At 45.4% G+C, this 27340-nt stretch overlaps 1 protein-coding gene across 1 annotated transcript in view; it reads left to right on the plus strand.

Moving 5' to 3' along the window:
- Nucleotides 1-27340, plus strand: part of LOC124002926 (copine-5-like) — a 329935-nt gene that overhangs the window by 102387 nt on the left and 200208 nt on the right. The window contains exons 5-7 of the mRNA XM_046310773.1: nt 5255-5358; nt 9238-9277; nt 13430-13506. Of these exons, the coding sequence (XP_046166729.1) occupies nt 5255-5358; nt 9238-9277; nt 13430-13506 (221 nt within the window). The remainder of the gene's footprint in view (nt 1-5254; nt 5359-9237; nt 9278-13429; nt 13507-27340) is intronic.

The following is a 27340-nucleotide window of genomic DNA, read 5'->3' on the forward strand; positions in this document are numbered from 1 at the left end:
TTTTGTATTGATTGAAAATGCCACCAGGAGCATTTAAAAAGTAATCACACAGAATCACGTAGAATCTCAAATGGCAGAATCAATCACAGTTCAATTGGTATAGAAATGAAGAGATGAATGCCGATGAGGAGGCGTTGTTCACGTTACACAGCCATTCTGGAATTACTTTGTCAAAAGAAAATGGAGCTTCAATTATGTAAAATCAACAGCTATGGATGTTGTAAAAAATATATGTACTTTCTTTCTAAAATGAACAACAACAATCATCATCTGAATAGTTGAATCAACTTTTATTTTATTGGAATTCAGTTGTTCTTAAAGTCCTTTCTTCCCTGAACGGGGACTCAAATGTACCCAGCACTGACTCTTGGGGTGCCCCAAAATAATACAATAGAACCCCTCTCTATTACCTATTTGTCCTCCAACTTCTGAGAATGGAGCAGTTTTGAATCACAGGGGAGGTTCTCGAGACATTTCATCTCGGTTATTCTTTATCCTCTGTACCGTTTATGTCTGGCTCTAAATGTCGTCTGACTGGGAGCCAGCCAAGCACCCGGTGTTGGGAGATTCATGTTTTATTGATGCGTTATCAGTGGAGATAGGTTTTCCTTCCTCTCTATTTCTGACTTTCTGTCTCGCTCCTTCCCTTCTGCCCTATCTCTCACATTCCTTCTCTCTCTCTCCCCCATCTCTCTCTCCACCATCTCTCTCTCTCCATCTCTCTCTCCACCATCTCTCTCCACCATCTCTCTCTCCACCATCTCTCTCTCTACACCATCACTCTCCATCTCTCTCTCCATCTCTCTCTCCACCATCTCTCTCCATCTCTCTCTCCACCATCTCTCTCTCCATCTCTCTCTCCACCATTTCTCTCTCCACCATCTCTCTCTCCATCTCTCTCTCCACCATCTCTCTCTCCATCTCTCTCTCCACCATCTCTCTCTCCACCATCTTTCTCCACCAATTCAATTCAAGGGGCTTTATTGGCATTGGAAACATGTGTTAACATTGCCAAAGCAAGTGAGGTAGATAATATATAAAGTGAAATAAACAATAAAAAATAACAGTAAACATTACACATACAGAAGTTTCAAAACAATAAAGACATTACAAATGTCATATTATACATATAAATATATATACAGTGTTGTAACAATATACAAATGGTTAAAAGAACACAAGGGAAAAGCATAAATATGGGTTGTATTTACAATGTTGTTTGTTCTTCACTGGTTGCCCTTTTCTCGTGGCAACAGGTCACAAATCTTGCTGCTGTGACACACTGTGGTATTTCACCCAGTAGATATGGGAGTTTATCAAAATTGGATTTGTTTTCAAATTCTTTGTGGATCTGTGTAATCTGAGGGAAATATGTATCTCTAATATGGTCATACGTTGGACAGGAGGTTAGGAAGTGCAGCTCAGTTTCCACCTCATTTTGTGGGCAGTGTGCACATAGCCTGTCTTCTCTTGAGAGCCAGGTCTGTCTACGGCGCCTTTCTCAATAGCAAGGCTATGCTCACTAAGTCTATGTATAGTCAAAGTTTGGGTCAGTCACAGTGGACAGGTATTCTGCCACTGTGTACTCTCTGTTTCGGGCCAAATAGCATTCTCTCTCTGGCTCTCCTTCCCTTCTCCCCCATCTCTCTCTCTCCATCTCTCACTTTTTCCTCCTCCTCGTTCTCCCTCTGTTTCTCAATCTGAATAATGAATGGATCAACATAAATAGCTGTGAACAAGCTGCAGCCCACCCATTGGCACCAGCCTTTGGAGTCTACAGCATTCAACTATTGGGTCTCCACAGCGTACCGCCACCACTCTGCTCCCTCTCTACTCCGTTTCACTAAACTTCATAAACAACCACTTACAAAACATGTATACGTCTGTTCCAAATGACACCCTATCCCCTATGTAGTGCACTACTTTTGACCAGGACCTATAGGGCTGTAATGCACTACTTTTGACCAGGACCTATAGGGCTGTAGTGCACTACTATTGACCAGGATCCAATGACACCCTATCCCCTATGTAATGCTCTACTTTTGACCAGGGCCTATAGGGCTGTAGTGCACTACTATTGACCAGGATCCAATGACACCCTATCCCCTATGTAATGCACTACTTTTGACCAGGGCCTATAGGGCTGTAGTGCACTACTATTGACCAGGGCCTATAGGGCTGTAGTGCACTACTATTGACCAGGATCCAATGACACCCTATCCCCTATGTAGTGGACGACATTCTAACAATACACCATTTAACCACTGTTATGTGCTGTTGGCCATACACTGCAGATGTTGGCCCATTTCACAGAACCATGGAACTGCCTCCCTGCGCTGTTTCTCTGTGCTGTTTCTCTGTGCTCTGTCTCTGTGCTGTTTCTCTGTGCTGTTTCTCTGTGCTCTGTCTCTGGGCTGTGTCTCTGTGCTGTGTCTCTGTGCTGTGTCTCTGTGCTGTTTCTCCGTGTTGTTTCTCTGTGCTGTGTCTCTGTGCTGTGTCTCTGTGCTGTGTCCCTGTGCTGTGTCTCTGTGCTGTTTCTCTGTGCTGTTTCTCTGTGCTGTTTCTCTGTGCTGTGTCTCTGTGCTGTGTCTCTGTGCTGTGTCTCTGTGCTGTTTCTCTGTGCTGTGTCTCTGTGCTGTGTCTCTGTGCTGTTTCTCTGTGCTGTTTCTCTGTGCTGTGTCTCTGTGCTGTTTCGCCATACACTGTTGGCGTTTTACAGAACCATGGAACTGCCTCCTAATTTGAAGGGGTGTCCACATACTTTTGTATATTCAGTATAGTGTATATACTTATATAATAATACAATTGTTCAGAGAACAAGATTTTGTTTAAGAAATAAATAAAAAATTCAAAAAGATGTGTGAAAATTATTGGCACCCCTAAAGATTTTTAAGTAATCATCTGCATGAACACAATAAAATAACAATACCCCATTTTTCCCGTTCCTACTGTCTCCACCCCCTCTCCTTCTCTCCAACTGTCTCCACTCTCTTGCCAACTCACACCTTCCTCTCCCTTCCTCCCTCTCTTTCTCGCCCTTCCACCCTCTCTTCCTCTCCTCCCTCTCTTTCTCGCCCTTCCTCCCTCTCTTTCTCTCCCTTCCTCCCTCTCTTCCTCTTCTCCCTCTCTTTCTCTCCCTTCCTCCCTCTCTTCCTCTCCCTTCCTCCCACTCTTTCTCTCCCTTCCTCCCTCTCTTTCTCTCCCTTCCTCCCTCTCTTTCTCGCCCTTCCTCCCTCTCTTTCTCGCCCTTCCTCCCTCTCTTCCTCTCCTCCCTCTCTTTCTCGCCCTTCCTCCCTCTCTTCCTCTCCTCCCTCTCTTTCTCGCCCTTCCTCCCTCTCTTCCTCTCCTCCCTCTCTTTCTCTCCCTTCCTCCCTCTCTTTCTCTCCCTTCCTCCCTCTCTTCCTCTCCTCCCTCTCTTTCTCGCCCTTCCTCCCTCTCTTCCTCTCCTCCCTCTCTTTCTCGCCCTTCCTCCCTCTCTTTCTCTCCCTTCCTCCCTCTCTTCCTCTCCTCCCTCTCTTTCTCTCCCTTCCTCCCTCTCTTCCTCTCCCTTCCTCCCACTCTTTCTCTCCCTTCCTCCCTCTCTTTCTCTCCCTTCCTCCCTCTCTTCCTCTCCTCCCTCTCTTTCTCTCCCTTCCTCCCTCTCTTCCTCTCCTCCCTCTCTTTCTCGCCCTTCCTCCCTCTCTTTCTCTCCCTTCCTCCCTCTCTTCCTCTCCCTTCCTCCCTCTCTTTCTCTCCCTTCCTCCCTCTCTTTCTCTCCCTTCCTCCCTCTCTCTCTCGATCTCGCCCTATATCTCTCTACCCCTCTCCTCACCTTTCCTCCCTCTCTTCCTCTCCCTTCCTCCCTCTCTTCCTCTCCCTTCCTCCCTCTCTTTCTCTCCCTTCCTCCCTCTCTCTCTCGATCTCGCCCTACATCTCTCTACACCTCTCTCCCTTTCTTATCTCGCTCTCTCCCTTCCTCCCTCTCTCTCCATCTCGCCCTACATCTCTCTACCCCTCTCCTCCCCTTTCTTCTCTCTCTCTCCCTTCCTCTCCCTTCCTCCCTCTCTTCCTCTCCTCCCTCTCTCTCTCCATCTCGCCCTACATCTCTCTACCCCTCTCTCTCTCTCTTCCTCTCCCTTCCTCCCTCTCTCTCTCCATCTCGCCCTACATCTCTCTACCCCTCTCTCCTCCCCTTTCTTCTCTCTCTCCCTCCCTCCCTTCCTCCCTTCCTCCCTTCCTCCCTTTCTCCCTTCCTCCCTCTCCCCCTTTCTCTTTCTCTGTAGGGTAAGATGAGGTGATTAGTGGGCATTCTCTGCCTCAGTAATTAGAATGAGAGAGCAGAGCAGAGGCAGATCAAGGAGACACACACTCACACTCGCACACATGCACGCACACACACACACAAACACACACACATGCACGCACGCACGCACACACACACACACACACACACACACACACACACACACACACACACACACACACACACACACACACACACACACACACACACACACACACACACACACACACACACACACACACACACACACACACACACACACGCGCACACGCACACGCACACACACGCGCACACACACAGAGGGTAGACGAAGCTGGATCAAGGAAACACATGATTTCCTCTACGTATCAAGAGTGTGTTTTACGGTGGTATCACATTCCTCTGTTGTCTCTCTGACAGGTGTGTGTCTCAGAGAGGGAGAATAATAATGAACAGAGGGTCTATAGATTTGTGTTGTTGTAAGATGTACAATTGCTGAACGATTGATAATAACTTAATAACTTGTATTTTCTTCCAATTTCTCCCCTTACCTTCCTTTTCTCTTACTCTCACTCACTCTCTGTCTGTCTCCCTCTCTCTCTCTCTCTCTCTCTCTCTCTCTCTCTCTCTCTCTCTCTCTCTCTCTCTCTCTCTCTCTCTCTCTCTCTCTCTCTCTCTCTCTCTCTCTCTCTGTCTGTCTGTCTGTCTGTCTGTCTGTCTGTCTGTCTGTCTGTCTGTCTGTCTGTCTGTCTGTCTGTCTGTCTGTCTGTCTGTCTGTCTGTCTGTCTGTCTGTCTGTCTGTCTGTCTGTCTGTCTGTCTGTCTGTCTGTCTGTCTCTCTCTCTCTCTCTCTCTCTCTGTCTGTCTGTCTGTCTGTCTGTCTGTCTGTCTGTCTGTCTGTCTGTCTGTCTGTCTCTCTGTCTCTCTGTCTCTCTGTCTGTCTCCCTCTCTCTCTCTCTCTCTCTGCTCTCTCTCTCTCGTCCTCGTCCTCTAGTTTGGTAGAACAGAGGTGATTGACAACACTCTAAACCCAGACTTTGTCAGGAAGTACATCCTGGACTATTTCTTTGAGGAGAAGCAGAATCTACGCTTTGACTTGTGAGTGATTATTTGCTTTAAACATTATTCATGTTGAGTCCCCACACAGATAACCCTCTGTTCCCTTGCTTTTCTCTCTGTCTGTATGTGTCTGTATGTGTCTGTATGTCTCTGTCTGTGTCTGTATGTCTCTGTATGTCTCTGTCTGTTTCTGTATGTCTCTGTCTGTCTCTTTATGTCTCCGTCTGTCTCTGTCTGTCTCTTTATGTCTCTGTCTGTCTCTGTCTGTCTCTGTCTGTCTCTTTATGTCTCTGTCTGTCTCTGTCTGTCTGTCTGTCTGTCTGTCTGTCTGTCTGTCTGTCTGTCTGTCTGTCTGTCTGTCTGTCTGTCTGTCTGTCTGTCTGTCTGTCTGTCTGTCTGTCTGTCTGTCTGTCTGTCTGTCTGTCTGTCTGTCTGTCTGTCTGTCTGTCTGTGTTGTCATGAAAGTAAACACAGAGCACTCTTCACATAATGTATCCAGGGTGATGCTGTATCCATGTTTACTCTGTATCCAGGGTGATGCTGTATCCATGTTTACTCTGTATCCAGGGTGATGCTGTATCCATGTTTACTCTGTATCCAGGGTGATGCTGTATCCATGTTTACTCTGTATCCAGGGTGATGCTGTATCCATGTTTATTCTGTATCCATGTTTATTCTGTATCCAGGGTGATTCTGTATCCATGTTTATTCTGTATCCAGGGTGATGCTGTATCCATGTTTACTCTGTATCCATGTTTATTCTGTATCCAGGATGATTCTGTATCCATGTTTATTCTGTATCCATGGTGATGCTGTATCCATGTTTATTCTGTATCCAGGATGATTCTGTATCCATGTTTATTCTGTATCCATGGTGATGCTGTATCCATGTTTATTCTGTATCCATGGTGATGCTGTATCATGTTTATTCTGTATCCAGGGTGATGCTGTATCCATGGTGATTCTGTATCCATGTTTATTCTGTATCCAGGGTGATACTGTATCCATGGTGATTCTGTATCCATGTTTATTCTGTATCCAGGGTGATGCTGTATCCATGGTGATTCTGTATCCATGTTTATTCTGTATCCAGGGTGATGCTGTATCCATGGTGATTCTGTATCCATGGTGATTCTGTATCCATGTTTATTCTGTATCCAGGGTGATGCTGTGCATAAACAGGGCCAGCGACTTTATAAAGTCATTTGTAGTCATAGAAATTTGTGTAACAACTAAAAGCTATATGCTGCTCTCTCTCTCTCTCTCTCTCTCTCTCTCTCTCTCTCTCTCTCTCTCTCTCTCTCTCTCTCTCTCTCTCTCTCTCTCTCTCTCTCTCTCTCTCTCTCTCTCTCTCTCTCTCAATTCAATTCAAGGGGCTTTATTGGCATGGGAAACATGTGTTAACATTGCCAAAGCAAGTGAGGTAGATAATATACAAAAATGAAATAAACAAAAAAATTAACAGTAAACAATAAAAGGTTTCTCTCTCTCTTATATCTCTCACTTCCCCCTCTCACTCTCTCTTCCTCTCTCGCTCTCCCTCCCTCTCTCTCTCTCTCCCTCTGTTTTTCTCTCTCTCTCTCTCTCTCTCTGATTAGACTAGCTCTGGGGTTAATTGCTGGTCTTTGGTAGCTCTTTCTCACACATGTAGAGATATAAATAGAGATATAGAACGTTTGGTTCCATTAAAAAAAAGACAGTGGATCCTTTCAAACCTTTCGACCGTTCCAAGCTCTCCTTTTTAACATTAAATGTGTTTCATCTTCGTAGGGCTCATCAGTGCATATCCTTCTCCTTGATGTGTCTACATTCATATGCAGATGATCAGCCTCATAACAACTAGCTTCCATTAGGGTTCTACTAGCTTACCACTATTACCAAGATCAAATGGAGGACCACCCCCTTAGCATTTACTTATGGACTGATACATCTGAAAGGACCTTCATCTACCACAGGCCTAGTAAAATCTCTCTCTCTCTCTCTCTCTCTCTCTCTCTCTCTCTCTCTCTCTCTCTCTCTCTCTCTCCTCTCTCTCTCTCTCTCTCTCTCTCTCTCTCTCTCTCTCTCTCTCTCTCTCTCTCTCTCTCTCTCTCTCTCTCTCTCTCTCTCTGTCTCTCTCTCTGTCTCTCTCTCTGTCTCTCTCTCTCTCAATTCAATTCAATTCAAGGGCTTTATTGTCATGGGAAAACATTGCCAAAGCAAGTGAGGTAGATAATATATAAAGTGAAATAAACAATACAAATTAACAGTAAACATTACACATACAGAAGTTTCAAAACAATAAAGACATTACAAATGTCATATTATATATATACAGTGTTTTAACAATGTACAAATGGTAAAGGACACAAGATAAAAATAAATAAGCATAAATATGGGTTGTATTTACAATGGTGTTTGTTCTTCACTGGTTGCCCTTTTCTCGTGGCAACAGGTCACAAATCTTGCTTCTGTGATGGCACACTGTGGAATTTCACCCAGTAGATATGGGAGTTTTTCAAAATTGGATTTGTTTTCAAATTCTTTGTGGATCTGTGTAATCTGAGGGAAATATGTCTCTCTAATATGGTCATACATTGGGCAGGAGGTTAGGAAGTGCAGCTCAGTTTCCACCTCATTTTGTGGGCAGTGTGCACATAGCCTGTCTTCTCTTGAGAGCCATGTCTGCCTACGGCGGCCTTTCTCAATAGCAAGGCTATGCTCACTGAGTCTGTACATAGTCAAAGCTTTCCTTAATTTTGGGTCAGTCACAGTGGTCAGGTATTCTGCCGCTGTGTGCTCTCTGTGTAGGGCCAAATAGCATTCTAGTTTGCTCTGTTTTTTTGTTAATTCTTTCCAATGTGTTAAGTAATTATCTTTTGGTTTTCTCATGATTTGGTTGGGTCTAATTGTGCTGCTGTCCTGGCGCTCTGTAGGGTGTGTTTGTGTTTGTGAACAGAGCCCCAGGACCAGCTTGTTTAGGGGACTCTTCTCCAGGTTCATCTCTCTGTAGGTGATGGCTTTGTTGTGGAAGGTTTGGGAATCGCTTCCTTTTAGGTGGTTATAGAATTTAACGGCTCTTTTCTGGATTTTGATAATTAGTGGGTATCGGCCTAATTCTGCTCTGCATGCATTATTTGGTGTTCTACGTTGTACACGGAGGATATTTTTGCAGAATTCTGCGTGCAGAGTCTCAATTTGGTGTTTGTCCCATTTTGTGAAGTCTTGGTTGGTGAGCGGACCCCAGACCTCACAACCATAAAGGGCAATGGGCTCTATGACTTATTGAAGTATTTTTAGCCAAATCCTAATTGGTATGTTGAAATTTATGTTCCTTTTGATGGCATAGAATGCCCTTCTTGCCTTGTCTCTCAGATCATTCACAGCTTTATGGAAGTTACCTGTGGCGCTGATGTTTAGGCCAAGGTATGTATAGTTTTTTGTGTGCTCTAGGGCAACAGTGTCTAGATGGAATTTGTATTTGTGGTCCTGGTGACTGGACCTTTTTTGGAACACCATTATTACTTACTGAGATTCACTGTCAGGGCCCACGTCTGTGCATACGATCTAGGTGCTGCTGTAGGCCCTCCTTGGTTGGTGACAGAAGCACCAGATCATTAGCAAACAGCAGACATTTGACATCGGATTCTAGTAGGGTGAGGCCGGGTGCTGCAGACTTTTCTAGTGCCTGCGCCAATTCGTTGATATATATGTTGAAGAGGGTGGGGCTTAAGCTGCATCCCTGTCTCACCCCACAACCCTGTGTGAAGAAATGTGTGCGTTTTTTGCCAATTTTAACCGCACACTTGTTGTTTGTGTACACAGATTTTATAATGTCGTATATTTTACCCCAACCTCTCTCTCTCTATTTCTCTCACTCTCCTGCTCACACACACATACACATACGTAACCTGTGTTATCTGTCTGTTTCTCCTCCAGGTATGACGTGGACTCTAAAAGCCCAGACCTCTCCAAACACGTGAGTGGATACGCCTTCTCAAACCCAAAGCCAATTATAAACAGGGATTGGCTAATACTCGCAACAATTATCAACATCATTGGCTGAATCCATTGGCTTTCAAAGTTATTAGTCAGCAATACAAGTTAACTGATATAACATTCATCATCATATAACATTGAACCAGTTCAAACTCATCATGAACAATTAACCCAATATTCGGAGAGATTAAAAATGTATTTCTGCTCTCTAATTGGCCAAACTCTTCTTATTTATGTCTTTGGTCTGATCGTGATGTTGCATGGTTTGATTAGTTGTGCCTGTTGAATGCTGCATGGTTTGATTTTAGTTGTGGCTGTTGAATTTTGCTCAGCTTTATTAGTTGTGGCTGTTGAATGTCGCATGGTTTTATTAGTTGTGCCATCTAAAATGGCAATTGAACTGATTCCAGAGGCCGACCCAAAACAACGCCGGCGGAGGAGACGTACTTAAAGTGGCCTTCTAGTCTGACTTAATAGGCGCGCACACCACCCACCGCTTCTGAGTATATTACTCGCTAATGTTCAGACTCTGGATAAAAAAGTTGATGAGCTCAGGGCGATGGTCTCTTTCCAGAGAGACATCAGGCATTGTAACATACTCTGTTTCACAGAAGCATGGCTATCTCGGGATATACTGTCTGAGTCAGTCCAGCCAGCTGGGTTCTCAGTTCATCGCACAGGCAGGAATAAATATCTCTCTGGGAAGAAGAAGGGCGGGGGTGTTTCATGATTAATGACTCATGGTGCTATTGTAATAACATACAGGAGCTCATGTCCTTTTTGTTCACCCAAACTAGAATATCTCACAATCAAATGCCAACGGTATTATTAAGAGAATTCTCTTCGGTTATAGTCACAGCCGTGTATATTCCTCCTCAAGCCATGACGGCCCTCAAATAACTTCACTTTATGCAAACTGGAAACCACATATCCTGAAGCCGCATGTATTGTAGCTGGGGATTTTAACAAAGCAAATCTTAGGAAAAGGCTTTTGAAGTTCTTTCAACACATCGACTGTACTGTAGTACACGCGCTGCTAAAACAATCGACCATTGCTACTCCAACATCCGAGATGCCTACAAGGCCCTCCTTTCAGCAAATCTGACCATGACACCATGTTGCTCCTCCCTTCCTACAGGCAGAAACTCAAACAGGAAGTGCTTGTGCTTAGGACTATTCAACGCTGGTCTGACCAATTGGAATATTGACGAATATATTGATATGGTGACTGAGTTTATTTGATTTATTTTCCATGAAGCTTTATTTAACTAGTCAGTTAAGAACAAAGTCTTATTTACAATGACAGCCTAGCAGGGATAATCGACATCCACAGCACCCAGGGAATAATGTCAGGATAGAGGCAAAGTGGAGTCAGACGGCTCAGACATGAGACGTATGCAGACAATCACGGACTACAAAGGGAAAACCAGCCACGTCGCGTTGATTCCGCACAAGCTAAACACCTTCTTTGCCCGCTTTGAGGGTAACACAGTGCCACCGACGCGGCCGGCTACCAAGGGCTGTGGGCTCTACTTCTCCTTAGCCATCGTGAGTGAGACATTGAACCCCTTTGTAACCCTCGCAAGGACGCGACATCCCTAGCCGCATCCTCAGACCAATAGATCCACAGACCATGCAATCGCCATCACACTGCACACTGCCCTATCCCACCTGGACAAGAGGAATACCTATGTAAGATTGTTGTTTATTGACTACAGCTCAGCATTCAACACCATAGTACCCTCCAAGCTCATCATTAAGCCTGAGGCCCTGGGTCTGAACCCCGCCCTGTGCAACTGGGTCCTGGACTTTCTGACGGGCCGCCCCCAGGTGGTGAAGGTAGGAAACAACACCTCCACTTCGCTGATCCTCAACACTGAGACCCCACAATGTTGCGTGCTCAGTCCTCTCCTGTACTCCCTGTTCACCTATGACTGCGTGGCAACGGAGGCCTCCAACTCAATCATCAAGTGTGCAGACAAAACAACAGCAGTAGGCCTGATTACCAACAATGACTAGACGGCCTACAGAAAGGAGGTGAGGGCCCTGGTGGAGTGGTGCCAGGAAAATAACCTCTCTCTCAACGTCAACAAAATGAAGGAGCTGATCCTGGACTTCAGGAAACAGCAGAGGTAGCAGGACCATAGTGGAGAATTTCAAGAGTGTTCAAAGCTGTCATCAAGGCAAAGGGATGAATACTTTGAAGAATTTAAATTATGAAATATATTTTTATTTTTTTAACACTTTTTTGGTTACTACATGATTCCATATGTGTTATTTCATAGTTTTGATGTCTTCACGATTATTCTACAATGTAGAAAATTGTGCAAATAAACAAAAACCTTGAATGAGTAGGTGTGGTCAAACTTTTGACTGGTACTGTATATATACAGTATATATCCATACAATATGAAAACAATGTTATGAACAGTTTGTTTGTTCATAAAATGTGGATACAACGGCTCCGTGACCATACCTCCTGTATGGTCAGTACGCCTGTATCGTATGCATCCAGTGAACAATGTGTAGTAGTAGTAGTAGTAGTATAGTAGTTGTAGTATTATTATGTATCTTCATTATCAACACCATCATTTCTCATTAAATGTTTTTATCCACTGGTCTCCACATTTGAATTGGATAAACGGGATGTACAGATGTAGGATCTTAATTGGATCACTCTTTTATTACTGAGAATTGCAAACATGCAAACTTGTTGAGTATTTGAGTAAAAAAAAAAAGGCTACTAAAGTTCGTAATTTCCACTTTGAAAATTCAGACATGATTTGACCCAAAATAAAAATATATCAAACGCTACAAAAACAGCCATTAATTATAATCCACATAATAATTCAAAAATGTTCTTGCGGCAGGATTATTTTCCTGCTGTAGCAAACTGGCTCAAATTAAGATCCTACATATGTATGAATCATCATGTCACTATTTGAATGCTAATAAGAGAATAACATTCTGCTGTTTGGGACACTGTTGGGACAAAAGGTATTTAGAGAGGTCTTCATACACTGAAGAACCCATTTAACAGATGATTTCATGTATTTAGATTTATTTTTATACAAGGTTTGCATATCTCCAACTGTAGGATTTGATTTATTTTTATTCCACCCTGATATTTGTATTCACTAACGGCTCTTATATGACATCTCACCTGTATTATCTCCTGCTACACTTCCTAGTTTGAGCGATGCTGGGTGTTCTGGGTATTGTAGTGTTTGTGTGTATATGATGTGTTCTGTTGTTGTTGTTGACCCTGCTGCCTGCTCTCCCCTTCTGGAAGCCATCTGATGTCAACGTACGTCTCTGCCTCTCTCCTCTCCTTCAGCACTGTAGCTGTAGCGATATTGTAGCTAGATATACAGAAAACGCACACAGTTGTAACACATGGAACACACTCTGCTAACCTCTGTATATGACCTCGTCCCCTTGTTTCGCTATCCCATCATCACCTTGTCCCCTTGTTTCGCTATCCCATCATCACCTTGTCCAATGTTCACCCCACGTTGTTGTTTCCCTACATCCATGTTGACTGTCCCTCTCTCTGGGTCTTCCCTTCGTAACCCTATGCCTCCTCCATCCTGTCTCTCTCTCTCTCTCTCTCTCTCTCTCTCTCTCTCTCTCTCTCTCTCTCTCTCTCTCTCTCTCTCTCTCTCTCTCTCTCTCTCTCTCTCTTTCTCTCTCTCTCTCCCACTCTCCCACTCTCTCTCCCACTCTCTAATTCTCTCTCTCTGTTCTCTCTCTGTTCTCTCTCTGTTCTCTCTCTCTCTCTCTCTCTCTCTCTCTCTCTCTCTCTCTCTCTCTCTCTCTCTCTCTCTCTCTGTTCTCTCTCTGTCTCTCTCTCTCTCTCTCTCTCTCTCTCTCTCTCTCTCTCTCTCTCTCTCTCTCTCTCTCTCTCTCTCTCTCTCTCTTTCTTTATGTCTCTCTCTCTCTCTCTCTCTCTCTCTCTCTCTCTCTCTCTCTCTCTCTCTCTCTCTCTCTCTCTCTCTCTCTCTCTCTCTCTCTCTCTCTCTCTCTCTCTCTCTCGCTCTCTCCCGCTCTCTCCCACTCTCTAATTCTCTTTCTCGCACTCTCTCTCTGTTCTCTCTCTCTCTTTCCACCTCCCTCCTTGTCACCCTCTCAGGACTTCTTGGGTCAGGTGTTCTGTACTCTGGGGGAGATCGTGGGGTCACCTGCCAGTCGACTGGAGAAACCACTGGGGTGAGTCAGTCTCAGATATCCGCTCTGTTTTTTAACCACTGTTGTCCTGAAGTTGTTCTCAAACCTCTCCTCAGCGACTCTCAGTCGTTTCACAATTTACTTGTGGCCCTAAAGTAGCTTGACGATTAGTTCACAAGTTTGAATCAGGTGTGCTGGTTCTGGAATAGATGGCGTGTGGTTGGGTGTTCCCAGAGGAGAGGTTTGAGAAGCACTATCCTAAAGGAGACCATTACGTTTGACAGGTTGGCCTCTGTCCTGTGGTGCTGAGCGCCAGATCTCTGCAGCCTAGTGGTTAGGGCATTGGGCCAGTAACCGAAAGGTTCTGTCCCTGAACGAGGCAGTTAACCCACTGCTCCCTGGGTGCTGTGGATGTCGATTATGATTCATCTCTCTGATTCAGAGGGGTTGGGTTAAATGAGGAAGATGCATTCAGTTGTACAACCGACTAGGTAACCCCCATTCCCTCTCTGGTTTCACAGCTGTCCATAGTGCTGAAATCTCTGATCACCTCTATTTGCTTTCTGTTAACTTAACCCCTCATGCTACCGACTGGGGCCATTGTGACCCCAGAGGCATAGTTTAGATCATAGCCCAAAGGTGGTTTATTAAATTCAGAACATTTTTCATGAATTTGTCAATCTACTTGATTTGAACTAATCGAAATCATTGTTTTGTGTTTCTGTATCAAACAACAAACAAATCAATGATACAAGCTGTAAGAGAAGCAAAGTATTGTGTTTCATTTGATAACAGCCTAACATTGTGTATATTTCCGTCAGCCCACTCACACTTTAAAAATAAAAGAACTCGGCCCTTTGGGGACATCCGGCCAATAACAACTCCTTCTGCCTGTAGTAGCATAATAAACAGGAGCTTTATTTGAACGTAGGTTTATCTGGGGACACAAGGACATGTTACAGGGTGGAAGGGCACCTGTGTGATTTTGAGTGATTTTGACCAGATAGACAGATCGTCTCCTGAGATAATACACCCCATGAACTCGTCTAAGATGGACTTTTCTACCCCACTTATTGTACAAAAAACAAAAATGACCTGATTTTTGTGTATATAAAAATCTGCCAATGGTGTACACAGCCTGCCCATGGTGTACACAGCCTGCCCATGGTGTACACAGCCTGCCCATGGTGTACACAGCCTGCCCATGGTGTACACAGCCTGCCCATGGTGTACACAGTCTGCCAATGGTGTACACAGCCTGCCCATGGTGTACACAGCCTGCCAATGGTGTACACAGTCTGCCAATGGTGTACACAGCCTGCCAATGGTGTACACAGCCTGCCCATGGTGTACACAGCCTGCCAATGGTGTACACAGCCTGCCCATGGTGTACACAGCCTGCCCATGGTGTACACAGCCTGCCAATGGTGTACACAGCCTGCCCATGGTGTACACAGTCTACCAATGGTGTACACAGCCTGCCAATGGTGTACACAGTCTACCAATGGTGTACACAGCCTGCCAATGGTGTACACAGTCTACCAATGGTGTACACAGCCTGCCAATGGTGTACACAGTCTACCAATGGTGTACACAGCCTGCCAATGGTGTACACAGTCTACCAATGGTGTACACAGCCTGCCAATGGTGTACACAGCCTGCCAATGGTGTACACAGTCTACCAATGGTGTACCCAGCCTGCCAATGGTGTACACAGTCTACCAATGGTGTACACAGTCTACCAATGGTGTACCCAGCCTGCCAATGGTGTACACAGTCTACCAATGGTGTACACAGTCTACCAATTGTGTACACAGCCTTACAATGAAGTAAAAACCGGATAGAACTGCAATACAGAACTCGGATACACTATGAATCTACACAGAGAGCTGTATCAGTCTGTATTCTTCAACAAGTGGTTCTTCTAGGGCAAATCTCAAAAAGGGTTTTATTTGAAACCATGTTTCTCTGAGGACATAGTTAGAACTGCAATACAGAAACGGGCTGCCCTCTGAATGGACACCTAGCGCTGGAGTGGAATGTATTCTCTGAAAAATTGGGAAATTTTATATAAATACTATAATTCCCATACTATCCTCCAATATTCTATGTGCAATCCTCAACAATGAAGTCCTCCATTAACATCCTGAACTGCCCTGGAGACACCAGAGCATCAAGGTGCAGTGGACTCTGCCAATCATTTCATATACAGAGCAAAATCAACAACTAAATGCAGATTGAGCTAATTCAGTAGTGATCAACGGGACCTCTAGAGTTAACCATCCCTGTGATCTGATCTGATGACTTGTATGTCTGTCATTTAACAATGAGGTAAGGTATGGGCGGAAGTTTGCACTTAGAGGGCTTTATCAACAAAAAGACAGCAGTGTGTGGTTTACTCCAGTGATGTCTGATGTTCTGATGAAACCATGTTGACAGAAGAGGGAGAGAAACGCAGGAAAAGGAAGGAGAAAAAAAAGATGACTAAAAATAAACGAAGGGGAAAGGGAAGTAGAAGGAGAGAGAAAGAACGATAAATAAATCAATTGGACTTGTTCCGACTGATGTATAATTATTGTCATTTGAGAACAGGGTGAGGCACTGAACCAGAATTACTACAATTACTGCTAAACGGCTGGCGTACAACCATGGGGGTGTAGAGGACAGTGGGATGAGTTTTAGGTTGTAGGGGATGAAGAGGACAGAGGGATGAGTTTTAGGTTGTAGGGGATGAAGAGGAGAGAGGGATGAGTTTTAGGTTGTAGGGGATGAAGAGGACAGAGGGATGAGTTTTAGGTTGTAGGGGGTGTAGAGGACAGAGGGATGAGTTTTTTTAGGGGGTAGAGGACAGAGGGATGAGTTTTAGGTTGGATGAAGAGGACAGAGGGATGAGTTTTAGGTTGTAGGGGATGAAGAGGAGAGAGGGATGAGTTTTAGGTTGTAGGGGATGAAGAGGAGAGAGGGATGAGTTTTAGGTTGTAGGGGATGAAGAGGACAGAGGGATGAGTTTTAGGTTGTAGGGGGTGTAGAGGACAGAGGGATGAGTTTTAGGTTGTAGGGGGAGTAGAGGACAGAGGGATGAGTTTTAGGTTGTAGGGGATGAAGAGGACAGAGGGATGAGTTTTAGGTTGTAGGGGGTGTAGAGGACGGTGGGATGAGTTTTAGGTTGTAGGGGATGAAGAGGAGAGAGGGATGAGTTTTAGGTTGTAGGGGATGAAGAGGAGATAGGGATGAGTTTTAGGTTGTCGGGGATGAAGAGGAGAGAAGGATGAGTTTTAGGTTGTAGGGGATGAAGAGGAGAGAGGGATGAGTTTTAGGTTGTAGGGGATGAAGAGGAGAGAGGGATGAGTTTTAGGTTGTAGGGGATGAAGAGGAGAGAGGGATGAGTTTTAGGTTGTCGGGGATTAAGACGAGAGAGGGATGAGTTTTAGGTTGTCGGGGATGAAGAGGAGAGAGGGATGAGTTTTAGGTTGTCGGGGATGAAGAGGAGAGAGGGATGAGTTTTAGGTTGTCGGGATGAAGAGGAGAGAGGGATGAGTTTTAGGTTGTCGGGGATGAAGAGCAGAGAGGGATGAGTTTTAGGTTGTAGGGGATGAAGAGCAGAGAGAGATGAGTTTTAGGTTGTCTTGGATGAAGAGGAGAGAGGGATGAGTTTTAGGTTGTCGGGGATGAAGAGCAGAGAGGGATGAGTTTTAGGTTGTAGGGGATGAAGAGCAGAGAGAGATGAGTTTTAGGTTGTCGGGGATGAAGAGGAGAGAGGGATGAGTTTTAGGTTGTCGGGGATGAAGAGCAGAGAGGGATGAGATTACGTCCCGTTTTGAAGATAACACAGTGCCACCAACGTGGCCGACGTGAGTAAGATATTTAAGCATGTTAACCCTCGCGAGGCTGCCGGCCCAGACGGAATCCCTTGCCGCTTCCTCAGAGCATGCGCAGACCAGCTGGCTGGAGTGTTTACGGACATTTGCAACAAGATGTCTACCATTGTTCCTGTACCCAAGAAAGCAAAACTAAACTAAATGATTATCACCCCGTAGCACACTTTGAGAGGCTATTTAAGGAACATATCACCTCTACCTTACCTGACACCCGAGACCCACTTCAATTTGCTTACCGCCCCAATAGATCCACAGACCATGCAATCACCATCACACTGCATACTGCCTTATCCCATCTGGACAAAAGGAATACCTACGTAAGAATGCTGTTCATCGACTACAGCTCAGCATTCAACACCATTGTACCCTCCAAGCTCGTCATTAAGCTCGGGCCTTGGGTCTGAACTGCCCTGTGCAACTGGGTCCTGGACTTCCTGACGGGCCGCCCCCAGGTGGTGAAGGTAGGTAACAACACGTCTACTTTACACTATCCTCAACACAGGAGCGCCACAAGGGTGCGTTCTCAGCCCTCTCCTGTACTCCCTGTTCACCCATGACTGCGTGGAGACGCATGCCTCCCACTCAGTCATCCATTTTGAAGATGACACAACAGTAGTAGGCCTGATTACCAACAATGACGAGACAGCTTACAAGGAGGAGGTGAGGGCCCTGGGAGAGTGGTGCCCAGAAAATCACTCTCACTCAACGTCAACAAAATGAACAACCGCAGGGCTCTCCAGAGGGTGGTGCGGTCTCTCCAACACCGGGGGCAAACTACATGCCTTCCGGGACACCTACAGCACTACAGGGGGGCTGAAGAGGCTGAATGAGGGGCTGAAGAGGCTGAATGAGGGGCTGAAGAGTCTGAATGAGGGGCTGAAGAGTCTGAATGAGGGGATGAAGAGTCTGAATGAGGGGCTGAGGAGTCTGAATGAGGGGATGAGGAGGATGAATGAGGGACTGAAGAGGATGAATGAGGGACTGAAGAGTCTGAATGAGGGGCTGAGGAGTCAATGAGGGGCTGAAGAGGATGAATGAGGGGCTGAAGAGGATGAATGAGGGGCTGAAGAGGATGAATGAGGGCTGAAGAGGATGAATGAGGGGCTGAAGAGGATGAATGAGGGGCTGAAGAGTCTGAATGAGGGGCTGAAGAGTCTGAATCTGAAGAGTCTGAATGAGGGGATGAGGAGGATGAATGAGGGGCTGAAGAGGATGAATGAGGGGCTGAAGAGGATGAATGAGGGGCTGAAGAGTCTGAATGAGGGGCTGAGGAGGATAAATGAGGGGCTGAAGAGTCTGAATGAGGGGCTGAAGAGTCTGAATGAGGGGATGAGGAGGATGAATGAGGGGCTGAAGAGGATGAATGAGGGGCTGAAGAGGATGAATGAGGGGATGAGGATGATGAATGAGGGGCTGAAGAGGATGAATGAGGGGCTGAAGAGGATGAATGAGGGGCTGAAGAGTCTGAATGAGGGGCTGAAGAGTCTGAATGAGGGGATGAGGAGGATGAATGAGGGGCTGAAGAGGATGAATGAGGGGCTGAAGAGGATGAATGAGGGGATGAAGAGTCTGAATGAGGGGCTGAAGAGGATGAATGAGGGGCTGAAGAGTCTGAATAAGGGGCTGAAGAGTCTGAATGAGGGGCTGAAGAGGATGAATGAGGGGCTGAAGAGGATGAATGAGGGGCTGAAGAGTCTGAATGAGGGGCTGAAGAGTCTGAATGAGGGGCTGAAGAGGATGAATGAGGGGATGAAGAGGATGATAAATGAAGGAAGTGTGTAGGAGTGGTGTGTTTATTGTGTTGGAGTGTGGTGGACCTGACAGAGGGGATAGAAGTGCGTCACAGGGGTGAAAGTGGTGGTCGTGGGACTGTGTCTGTTTACTCCATGATTAAAGCACAACACTGCCTGTTACCCTTACGGCCGGTACACAGGGTGCTTTATTACAGCAGACATGGACTGATCATGGTGGGAGCTGCAGGCATCTAGAAGGAAGATCTGTACTGTAGATCATGTTGTTGAGGATTAATGAGCTTTGAGCTGATATCCAACTGTCTGGGCTGTGTGTGGGTGTATTTGCCACCCGAAGGCATGGCAGGATCATCTAACACACAGAATGCTGTATGGTGCAGGTATCATCTGGCTCCGCCCAGATGATACCAGATGCTATGCCACGCCCACGGATGTCACTTTCTTCTTCACAATGAGTCTGGATACATTCCAGAACCTTCACTGAGCGCAAACACATTCAGGGCTGTCTGATTGGTCATTCAGGGCTGTCTGATTGGTCATTCAGGGCTGTCTGATTGGTCATTCAGGGCTGTCTGACTGGTCATTCAGGGCTGTCTGATTGGTCATTCAGGGCTGTCTGATTGGTCATTCAGGGCTGTCTGATTGGTCATTCAGGGCTATCTGATTGGTCATTCAGGGCTGTCTGATTTGTCATTCAGGGCTGTCTGATTGGTTCTGAAACCAATGGGTTGGGCCAGAGTCGGGACACACGTGGTACTTTGAAAATTTGCCATTAACTTTGATACTCTGATTGGTTATAGATGGTCCAATCGCTGATGACTTTGTTTTGTACAACCCCCCCCCACTGGTCATAGATGTCAAGAGGTCTGAGTAGTAGTGGAGAGGCTGTGTGAGTAGTAGTGGGAGAGGCTGTGTGAGTAGTAGTGGGAGAGGCTGTGTGAGTAGTAGTGGGAGAGGCTGTGTGAGTAGTAGTGGGAGAGGCTGTGTGAGTAGTAGTGGGAGAGGCTGTGTGAGTAGTAGTGGGAGAGGCTGTGTGAGTAGTAGTGGGAGAGGCTGTGTGAGTAGTAGTGGGAGAGGCTGTGTGAGTAGTAGTGGGAGAGGCTGTGTGAGTAGTAGTGGAGGGGCTGTGTGAGTAGTAGTGGGAGAGGCTGTGTGAGTAGTAGTTGGAGAGGCTGTGTGAGTAGTAGTGGGAGAGGCTGTGTGAGTAGTAGTGGGAGAGGCTGTGTGAGTAGTAGTGGGAGAGGCTGTGTGAGTAGTAGTGGGAGAGGCTGTGTGAGTAGTAGTGGGAGAGGCTGTGTGAGTAGTAGTGGGAGAGGCTGTGTGAGTAGTAGTGGGAGAGGCTGTGTGAGTAGTAGTGGGAGAGGCTGTGTGAGTAGTAGTGGGAGAGCTTGTGTGAGTAGTGGGAGAGGCTGTGTGAGTAGTAGTGGGAGAGGCTGTGTGAGTAGTAGTGGGAGAGGCTGTGTGAGTAGTAGTGGGAGAGGCTGTGTGAGTGTGAGTAGTGGGAGAGGCTGTGTGAGTAGTAGTGGGAGAGGCTGTGTGAGTAGTAGTGGGAGAGGCTGTGTGAGTAGTAGTGGGAGAGGCTGTGTGAGTAGTAGTGGGAGAGGCTGTGTGAGTAGTAGTGGGAGAGGCTGTGTGAGTAGTAGTGGGAGAGGCTGTGTGAGTAGTAGTGGGAGAGGCTGTGACACACGGTCTCTCAATTCAATTCAATTCAATTCAAGGGGCTTTATTGGCATGGGAAACATGTGTTAACATTGCCAAAGCAAGTGAGGTAGATAATATACAAAAATGAAATAAACAATAAAAATTAACAGTAAACATTACACATACAGAAGTTTCAAACCAATAAAGACATTGGAAACATCATATTATATATATATATACAGTGTTGTAACAATGTACAAATGGTTCAAGTACACAATGGAAAATAAATAAACATAAGTATGGGTTGTATTTACAGTGGTGTTTGTTTTTACCTGGTTGCCCTTTTCTTGTGGCAACAGGTCACACATCTTGCTGCTGTGATGTCACTCTGTGGAATTTCACCCAGTGTGCCACGATTTGTTTTCAAATTCTTTGTGGATCTGTGTAATCTGAGGGAAATGTGTCTCTCTAATATGGTCATACATTGGGCAGGAGGTTAGGAAGTGCAGCTCGGTTTCCACCTCATTTTGCGGGCCTCTCTCTCTCTCTCTCTCTCTCTCTCTCTCTCTCTCTCTCTCTCTCTCTCTCTCTCTCTCTCTCTCTCTCTCTCTCTCTCTCTCTCTCTCTCTCTCTCACACACACACACTCATGCATGTACACACACACAAGCACACACACACATTCACAAATTCTCCCATACACACACACATGTTGGAGAATCACACAAGTGCTCTCTAGCTGTCTCAAGCACACACACACACACTTTTTTTTTATCAGTGCCTGCCCTCACCTAATATAGTAAAAGCCAGTTTGTATTTTGGTTCTCCTCTCCTCTCTCTCATGTAATTGTACTACTGGCTTTAATCTAATTTAATTAGGAAACTGTCATTGTCTTGCTGGAAGGTAGTCAGACGGAGGGAGGGAGGGAGGGATGGAGGGAGTGAGGGAGTGAGGGAGTGAGGGAGTGAGGGAGTGAGGGAGTGAGGGAGTGAGGGAGTGAGGGAGAGAGGGAGGGAGAGGGAGGGAGGGAGGGAGGGAGGGAGGGAGGGAGGGAGGGAGGGAGGGAGGGAGGGAGGGAGGGAGGGAGGGAGGGAGGGAGAGAGAGGGAGGGAGGGAGGGAGGGAGGGAGGAGGGAGGGAGGGAGGGAGGGAGGGAGGGAGGGAGGGAGGGAGGGAGGGCAATAGGGATATGTGAGCAAAGAAGTAGAAGAAGTTGAACAAGAAGAAGAAGTAGAACTAGAAGAAGAAGTAGAACTAGAAGAAGAAGAAGAACTAGAAGAAGAAGAAGAACTAGAAGAAGAAGTAGAACTGGAAGAAGAAGTAGAACTAGAAGAAGAAGTAGAACTAGAAGAAGAAGAAGAACTAGAAGAAGAAGTAGAACTGGAAGAAGAAATAGAACTAGAAGAAGAAGTAGAACTAGAAGAAGAAGTAGAACTAGAAGAAGAAGTAGAACTAGAAGAAGAAGTAGAACTAGAAGAAGAAGTAGAACTAGAAGAAGAAGTAGAACTGGAAGAAGAAGTAGAACTAGAAGAAGAAGTAGAACTAGAAGAAGAAGAAGCAGAAGAAGCTTGTGTGAGGAGGGCAACCATTTGACCAGACAGGTGTAAGGTGGTGTTTGTGTGTTTGTCTGAAAAGAGAGAGAGATGTTTTATACCTTGATTTATTTCTGGTCCACTTCTAATGTCAAGGGCCTCTTCTTGTGTCTGGAGACTCAGAGACGAGCTGGTAGTTATTACAGAACAGTAATGAATGCATGATGAGCGCATCTGACAAGGGCCTCTTCTTGTGTCTGGAGAGAGGAGACTCAGAGACGAGCTGGTAGTTATTACAGAACATTTACATTTAAGTCATTTAGCAGACGCTCTTATCCAGAGCGACTTACAAATTGGTGCATTCACCTTATGGCATCCAGTGGAACAGTCACTTTACAATAGTGCATCTAAATCTTAAAGGGGGGGGGTGAGAAGGATTACTTATCCTATCCTAGGTATTCCTTAAAGAGGTGGGGTTTCAGGTGTCTCCGGAAGGTGGTGATTGACTCCGCTGTCCTGGCGTCGTGAGGGAGTTTGTTCCACCATTGGGGGGCCAGAGCAGCGAACAGTTTTGACTGGGCTGAGCGGGAACTGTACTTCCTCAGTGGTAGGGAGGCGAGCAGGCCAGAGGTGGATGATCGCAGTACCCTTGTTTGGGTGTAGGGCCTGATCAGAGCCTGGAGGTACTGAGGTGCCGTTCCCCTCACAGCTCCGTAGGCAAGCACCATGGTCTTGTAGCGGATGCGAGCTTCAACTGGAAGCCAGTGGAGAGAGCGGAGGAGTGGGGTGACGTGAGAGAACTTGACACAAGAAGAGGCCCTTGTCAGATGCATGATGAGCGCATCTGACAAGGGCCTCTTCTTGTGTCTGGAGAGAGGAGACTCATAGACGAGCTGGTAGTTATTACAGAACAGTAATGAATGCATGATGAGCCCATCTGACAAGGACTCAGCGGACTCTTCCTGACGTTATTTATTCATTAAACCATATTCTTTATTGGTTATATTGTAATTATTTCTTAATTATATTGTTAAGTTACAAGTGACACGCCTACTGCTCACAAGTGACACGCCTACTGCTCACAAGTGACACGCCTACTGCTCACAAGTGACACGCCTACTGACTAATGACCCAGCTACAGCTTTAATTGGTTGTACAGTGATTTGTGATTAGCCCTTATTCAACCAAAACCTGTATGTGGAAGTTTCTGGGTAAGGCAATATAATGTTTGTGCCGTGAGGAAGTAGGTCATGACTGAAATCCAGAGATTCAGGACCAAGTGTAGAAACACTTTCTAACCATCTGGAGGGAGAGATATAGATTGAGAGCGAGAGAGAGAGACAAAGAGAGACAACGAGAGAGAGAGAGAGAGACAAAGAGAGACAAGGAGAGACAAGGAGAGAGAGACAAAGAGAGACAAGGAGAGAGAGAGACAAATAGAGACAAGGAGAGAGAGAGACAAAGAGAGACAAGGAGAGACAAGGAGAGAGAGAGACAAAGAGAGACAAGGAGAGAGAGAGACAAAGAGAGACAAGGAGAGAGAGAGACAAAGAGAGACAATGAGAGAGAGAGACAAAGAGAGACAAAGAGAGACAAGGAGAGACAAGAGAGAGAGAGAGAGAGAGAGAGAGAGAGAGAGAGAGAGAGAGAGAGAGACAAAGAGAGAGAGAGAGACAAGGAGAGAGAGAGAGAGACAAAGAGAGACAAAAGGAGAGAGAGACAAAGAGAGAGAGAGAGAGACAAGGAGAGAGAGAGAGAGAGAGAGAGACACAACTAAATACCCCTGTGTAGGGAGGAGAAATAAAGAAACAAGAGAGGGAAGAGAGAGATGTACATCAACAAAAGGCATTCGTTTCATCTCAACATCAAACTCTCTGCTCTGTTGCTGTTCTGGATATTACTCCCCGTGCAGTCTTGCTTGGATGCATATTTTATTGAGGAGAATACATCCTCTCTGCCTATATTTACATAACCACTGAGATAAATAACCTGTGTCCCTATTTCCTACATAGGACACTGTCTTTTTCTCAGAGCCTAATCAAAAGTAATGCACCGTGTGTGGAACAGGGCTCCATTTGGGACAGACCCATATAGTTCAACCAGACAGAGACAGATTGGGTGGTTGAAGTCCTAGAGGGCAAGTGTGGTGGAGACAGGCTGGACCGAGCCATATAGTTCAACCAGACAGAGACAGACCGGGTGGTTGGAGTCCTAGAGGGCCAGTGTGGTGGAGACAGGTTGGACCGAGCCATATAGTTCAACCAGACAGAGACAGACTGGGTGGTTGGAGTCCTAGAGGACCAGTGTGGTGGAGACAGTATGGTGCAGACAGTGTGGTGGAGACAGTGTGGTGGAGACAGTGTGGTGGAGACAGGTTGGACCCTGATCAATCCAAAACCTGTTGATGGGAAGTCCAACAATGAAAGCCTGATTTCAGTGAGACACAGATATTTATTTATTATTGGGGGGGGTTGTTTCATATATTTGTTGTTGTCCTTGAGATTCTATCTGAATGACACATTGCCTCCCTACATACAACTTCCTTGGAGAATCTCTCATTTCACAGTTGTTTTCATCCTATATCCACTTCCACCTGGCGTTGGTGTTTGATTGAATAGCATCTTTCATATTTTCCTCCAGAACGACACCAGTGTTGTTTTCTCTTACTCTGCACTTCCTGCCTGACAAATAATGACTATGATGTTGGGTTGTTGGTTGTTAGGGGGCGGCAGGCAGATGTAATTTGGATGTTCAGTTGCTAGGTCATTTGAATTAGGCTGCATATGCCTTGCAGGAGAGGCAAGAAACTGTTGGAGAGTCACACAAGAGCTCTCTGGCTGTCTCAAGCACACAGACAGACAGACAGGCAGACAGGCAGGCAGGCGGGCGGGCGGGCGGGCGGGCGGGCGGGCGGGCGGGCGGACGGACAGACTACATTAACTGGTTAAGATGTGACGCTGAATATGATTCAGTTTAGCAGACACCTACTGTGTGTTCTCACATTGCACCTTGAAAAAAAAAAATCTGTTTTTGTAAGCAAAGAATGAGCTTTTAAAGAGTGTGTACTACAGAGTGTGTACTAGAGACTGTGTACTAAAGAGTGTGTACTAGAGAGTGTGTACTAGAGAGTGTGTACGAGAGAGTGTGTACTAGAGAGTGTGTACTAGAGAGTGTGTACTAGAGAGTGTGTACTAAAGAGTGTGTACTAGAGAGTGTGTACTAGAGAGTGTGTACTAGAGAGGGTGTACTAGAGAGGGTGTACTAGAGAGTGTGTACTAGAGTGTGTACGAGAGAGTGTGTACTAGAGAGTGTGTACTAGAGAGTGTGTACGAGAGAGTGTGTACTAGAGAGTGTGTACTAGAGAGTGTGTACTAGAGAGTGTGTACGAGAGTGTGTACTAGAGAGTGTGTACTAGAGAGTATGTACTAGAGAGTGTGTACTAGAGAGTGTGTACTAGAGAGTGTGCACTAAAGAAGACGTATCTGTAACTTTAAGTCATCTCTCATCTGTTACTACATTGTTACATTGTGGCAGACAGTGTTAGATTGGCATAACATAACTTGAATGTAGGTTGCTCACAAACAACTTCCTGTCCTAGGAAAATGGGTCTTACCTTAGGTTGCATGAAGGATAGTGTTTGTTGATTCAGTAGGTGTCACAGCTATTGTATAGAGGTTTCGTGGAATGTCAAATCAAATCAAATGGCATTTTATTTGTCACATACGACAGGTGTACCGTGAAACGCTAATTTACGAGCCCTTAACCCTTAACCAACAATACAGTTAATTTACTAAATCTAGTTGTGACTTTGTTATCATAACAAAATGGCTTAGAGTGCCATTAGCTTAAGCCTAATAGGAAATATATTGTATTGGGTACGGAGAGGAGAGGAGAGGATAGGAGAGGAGAGGAGAGGAGAGGAGAGGAGAAAGGGTGAGGAGAGGAGAGGAGAGGAGAGGAGAGGAGAGGAGAGGAGAGGAGAGGAGAGGAGAGGAGAGGAGAGGAGAGGAGAGGAGAGGAGAGGAGAGGAGAGGAGAGGAGAGGAGAGGAGAGGAGAAAGGTTGAGGAGAGGAGAGTGATAGGATAGAGGTGAAAAGAGGACAGAGGCACCAAGGCAAGAGGAGAATGAGAGATGGGTAAAGGAGGAGGAGGAGGAAGAGGAGTTGAGGGTGAGGAGAAGTTTTGGCATGCATTAGAGTTGGTTAGAGTGGGTGTGTCCTTTACAGGTTATGTGCTCTGTCAGCAGTGATTAGTGAAAGTGTTGCAGAATGAAGGGAAAGTTCTGGGAATATGAATATATAACACATGAATAGAACCATGTGAAACATGAATAACATGTGAAACATGAACAGAACCATATAACACATGAACAGAAACATGAACAGAACCATGTGAAACATGAACAGAACCATATAACACATGAACAGAACCATATAACACATGAACAGAACCATATAACACATGAACAGAACCATATAACACATGAATAGAACCATATAACACATGAATAGAATGAACAGAACACATGAATAGAACCATATAAACATGAACAGAACCATATAAACATGAATAGAACCATGAATAGAACCATATAAACATGAATAGAACCATGTGAAACATGAATAGAACCATGTGAAACATGAATAGAACCATGTGAAACATGAATAGAACCATGTGAAACATGAATAGAACCATATAACACATGAACAGAACCATGAACATGAATAGAACCATGTGAAACATGAATAGAACCATGTGAAACATGAATAGAACCATGTGAAACATGAATAGAACCATATGAAACATGAACAGAACCATATGAAACATGAACAGAACCATGTGAAACATGAATAGAACCATATAACACATGAATAGAACCATGTGAAACATGAATAGAACCATGTGAAACATGAATAGAACCATGTGAAACATGAATAGAACCATGTGAAACATGAATAGAACCATGTGAAACATGAATAGAACCATGTGAAACATGAATAGAACCATGTGAAACATGAATAGAACCATGTGAAACATGAATAGAACCATGTGAAACATGAATAGAACCATGTGAA

Source organism: Oncorhynchus gorbuscha, linkage group LG18 (assembly GCF_021184085.1).
Source record: "Oncorhynchus gorbuscha isolate QuinsamMale2020 ecotype Even-year linkage group LG18, OgorEven_v1.0, whole genome shotgun sequence".
NCBI classification, from domain to species: domain Eukaryota; kingdom Metazoa; phylum Chordata; class Actinopteri; order Salmoniformes; family Salmonidae; genus Oncorhynchus; species Oncorhynchus gorbuscha.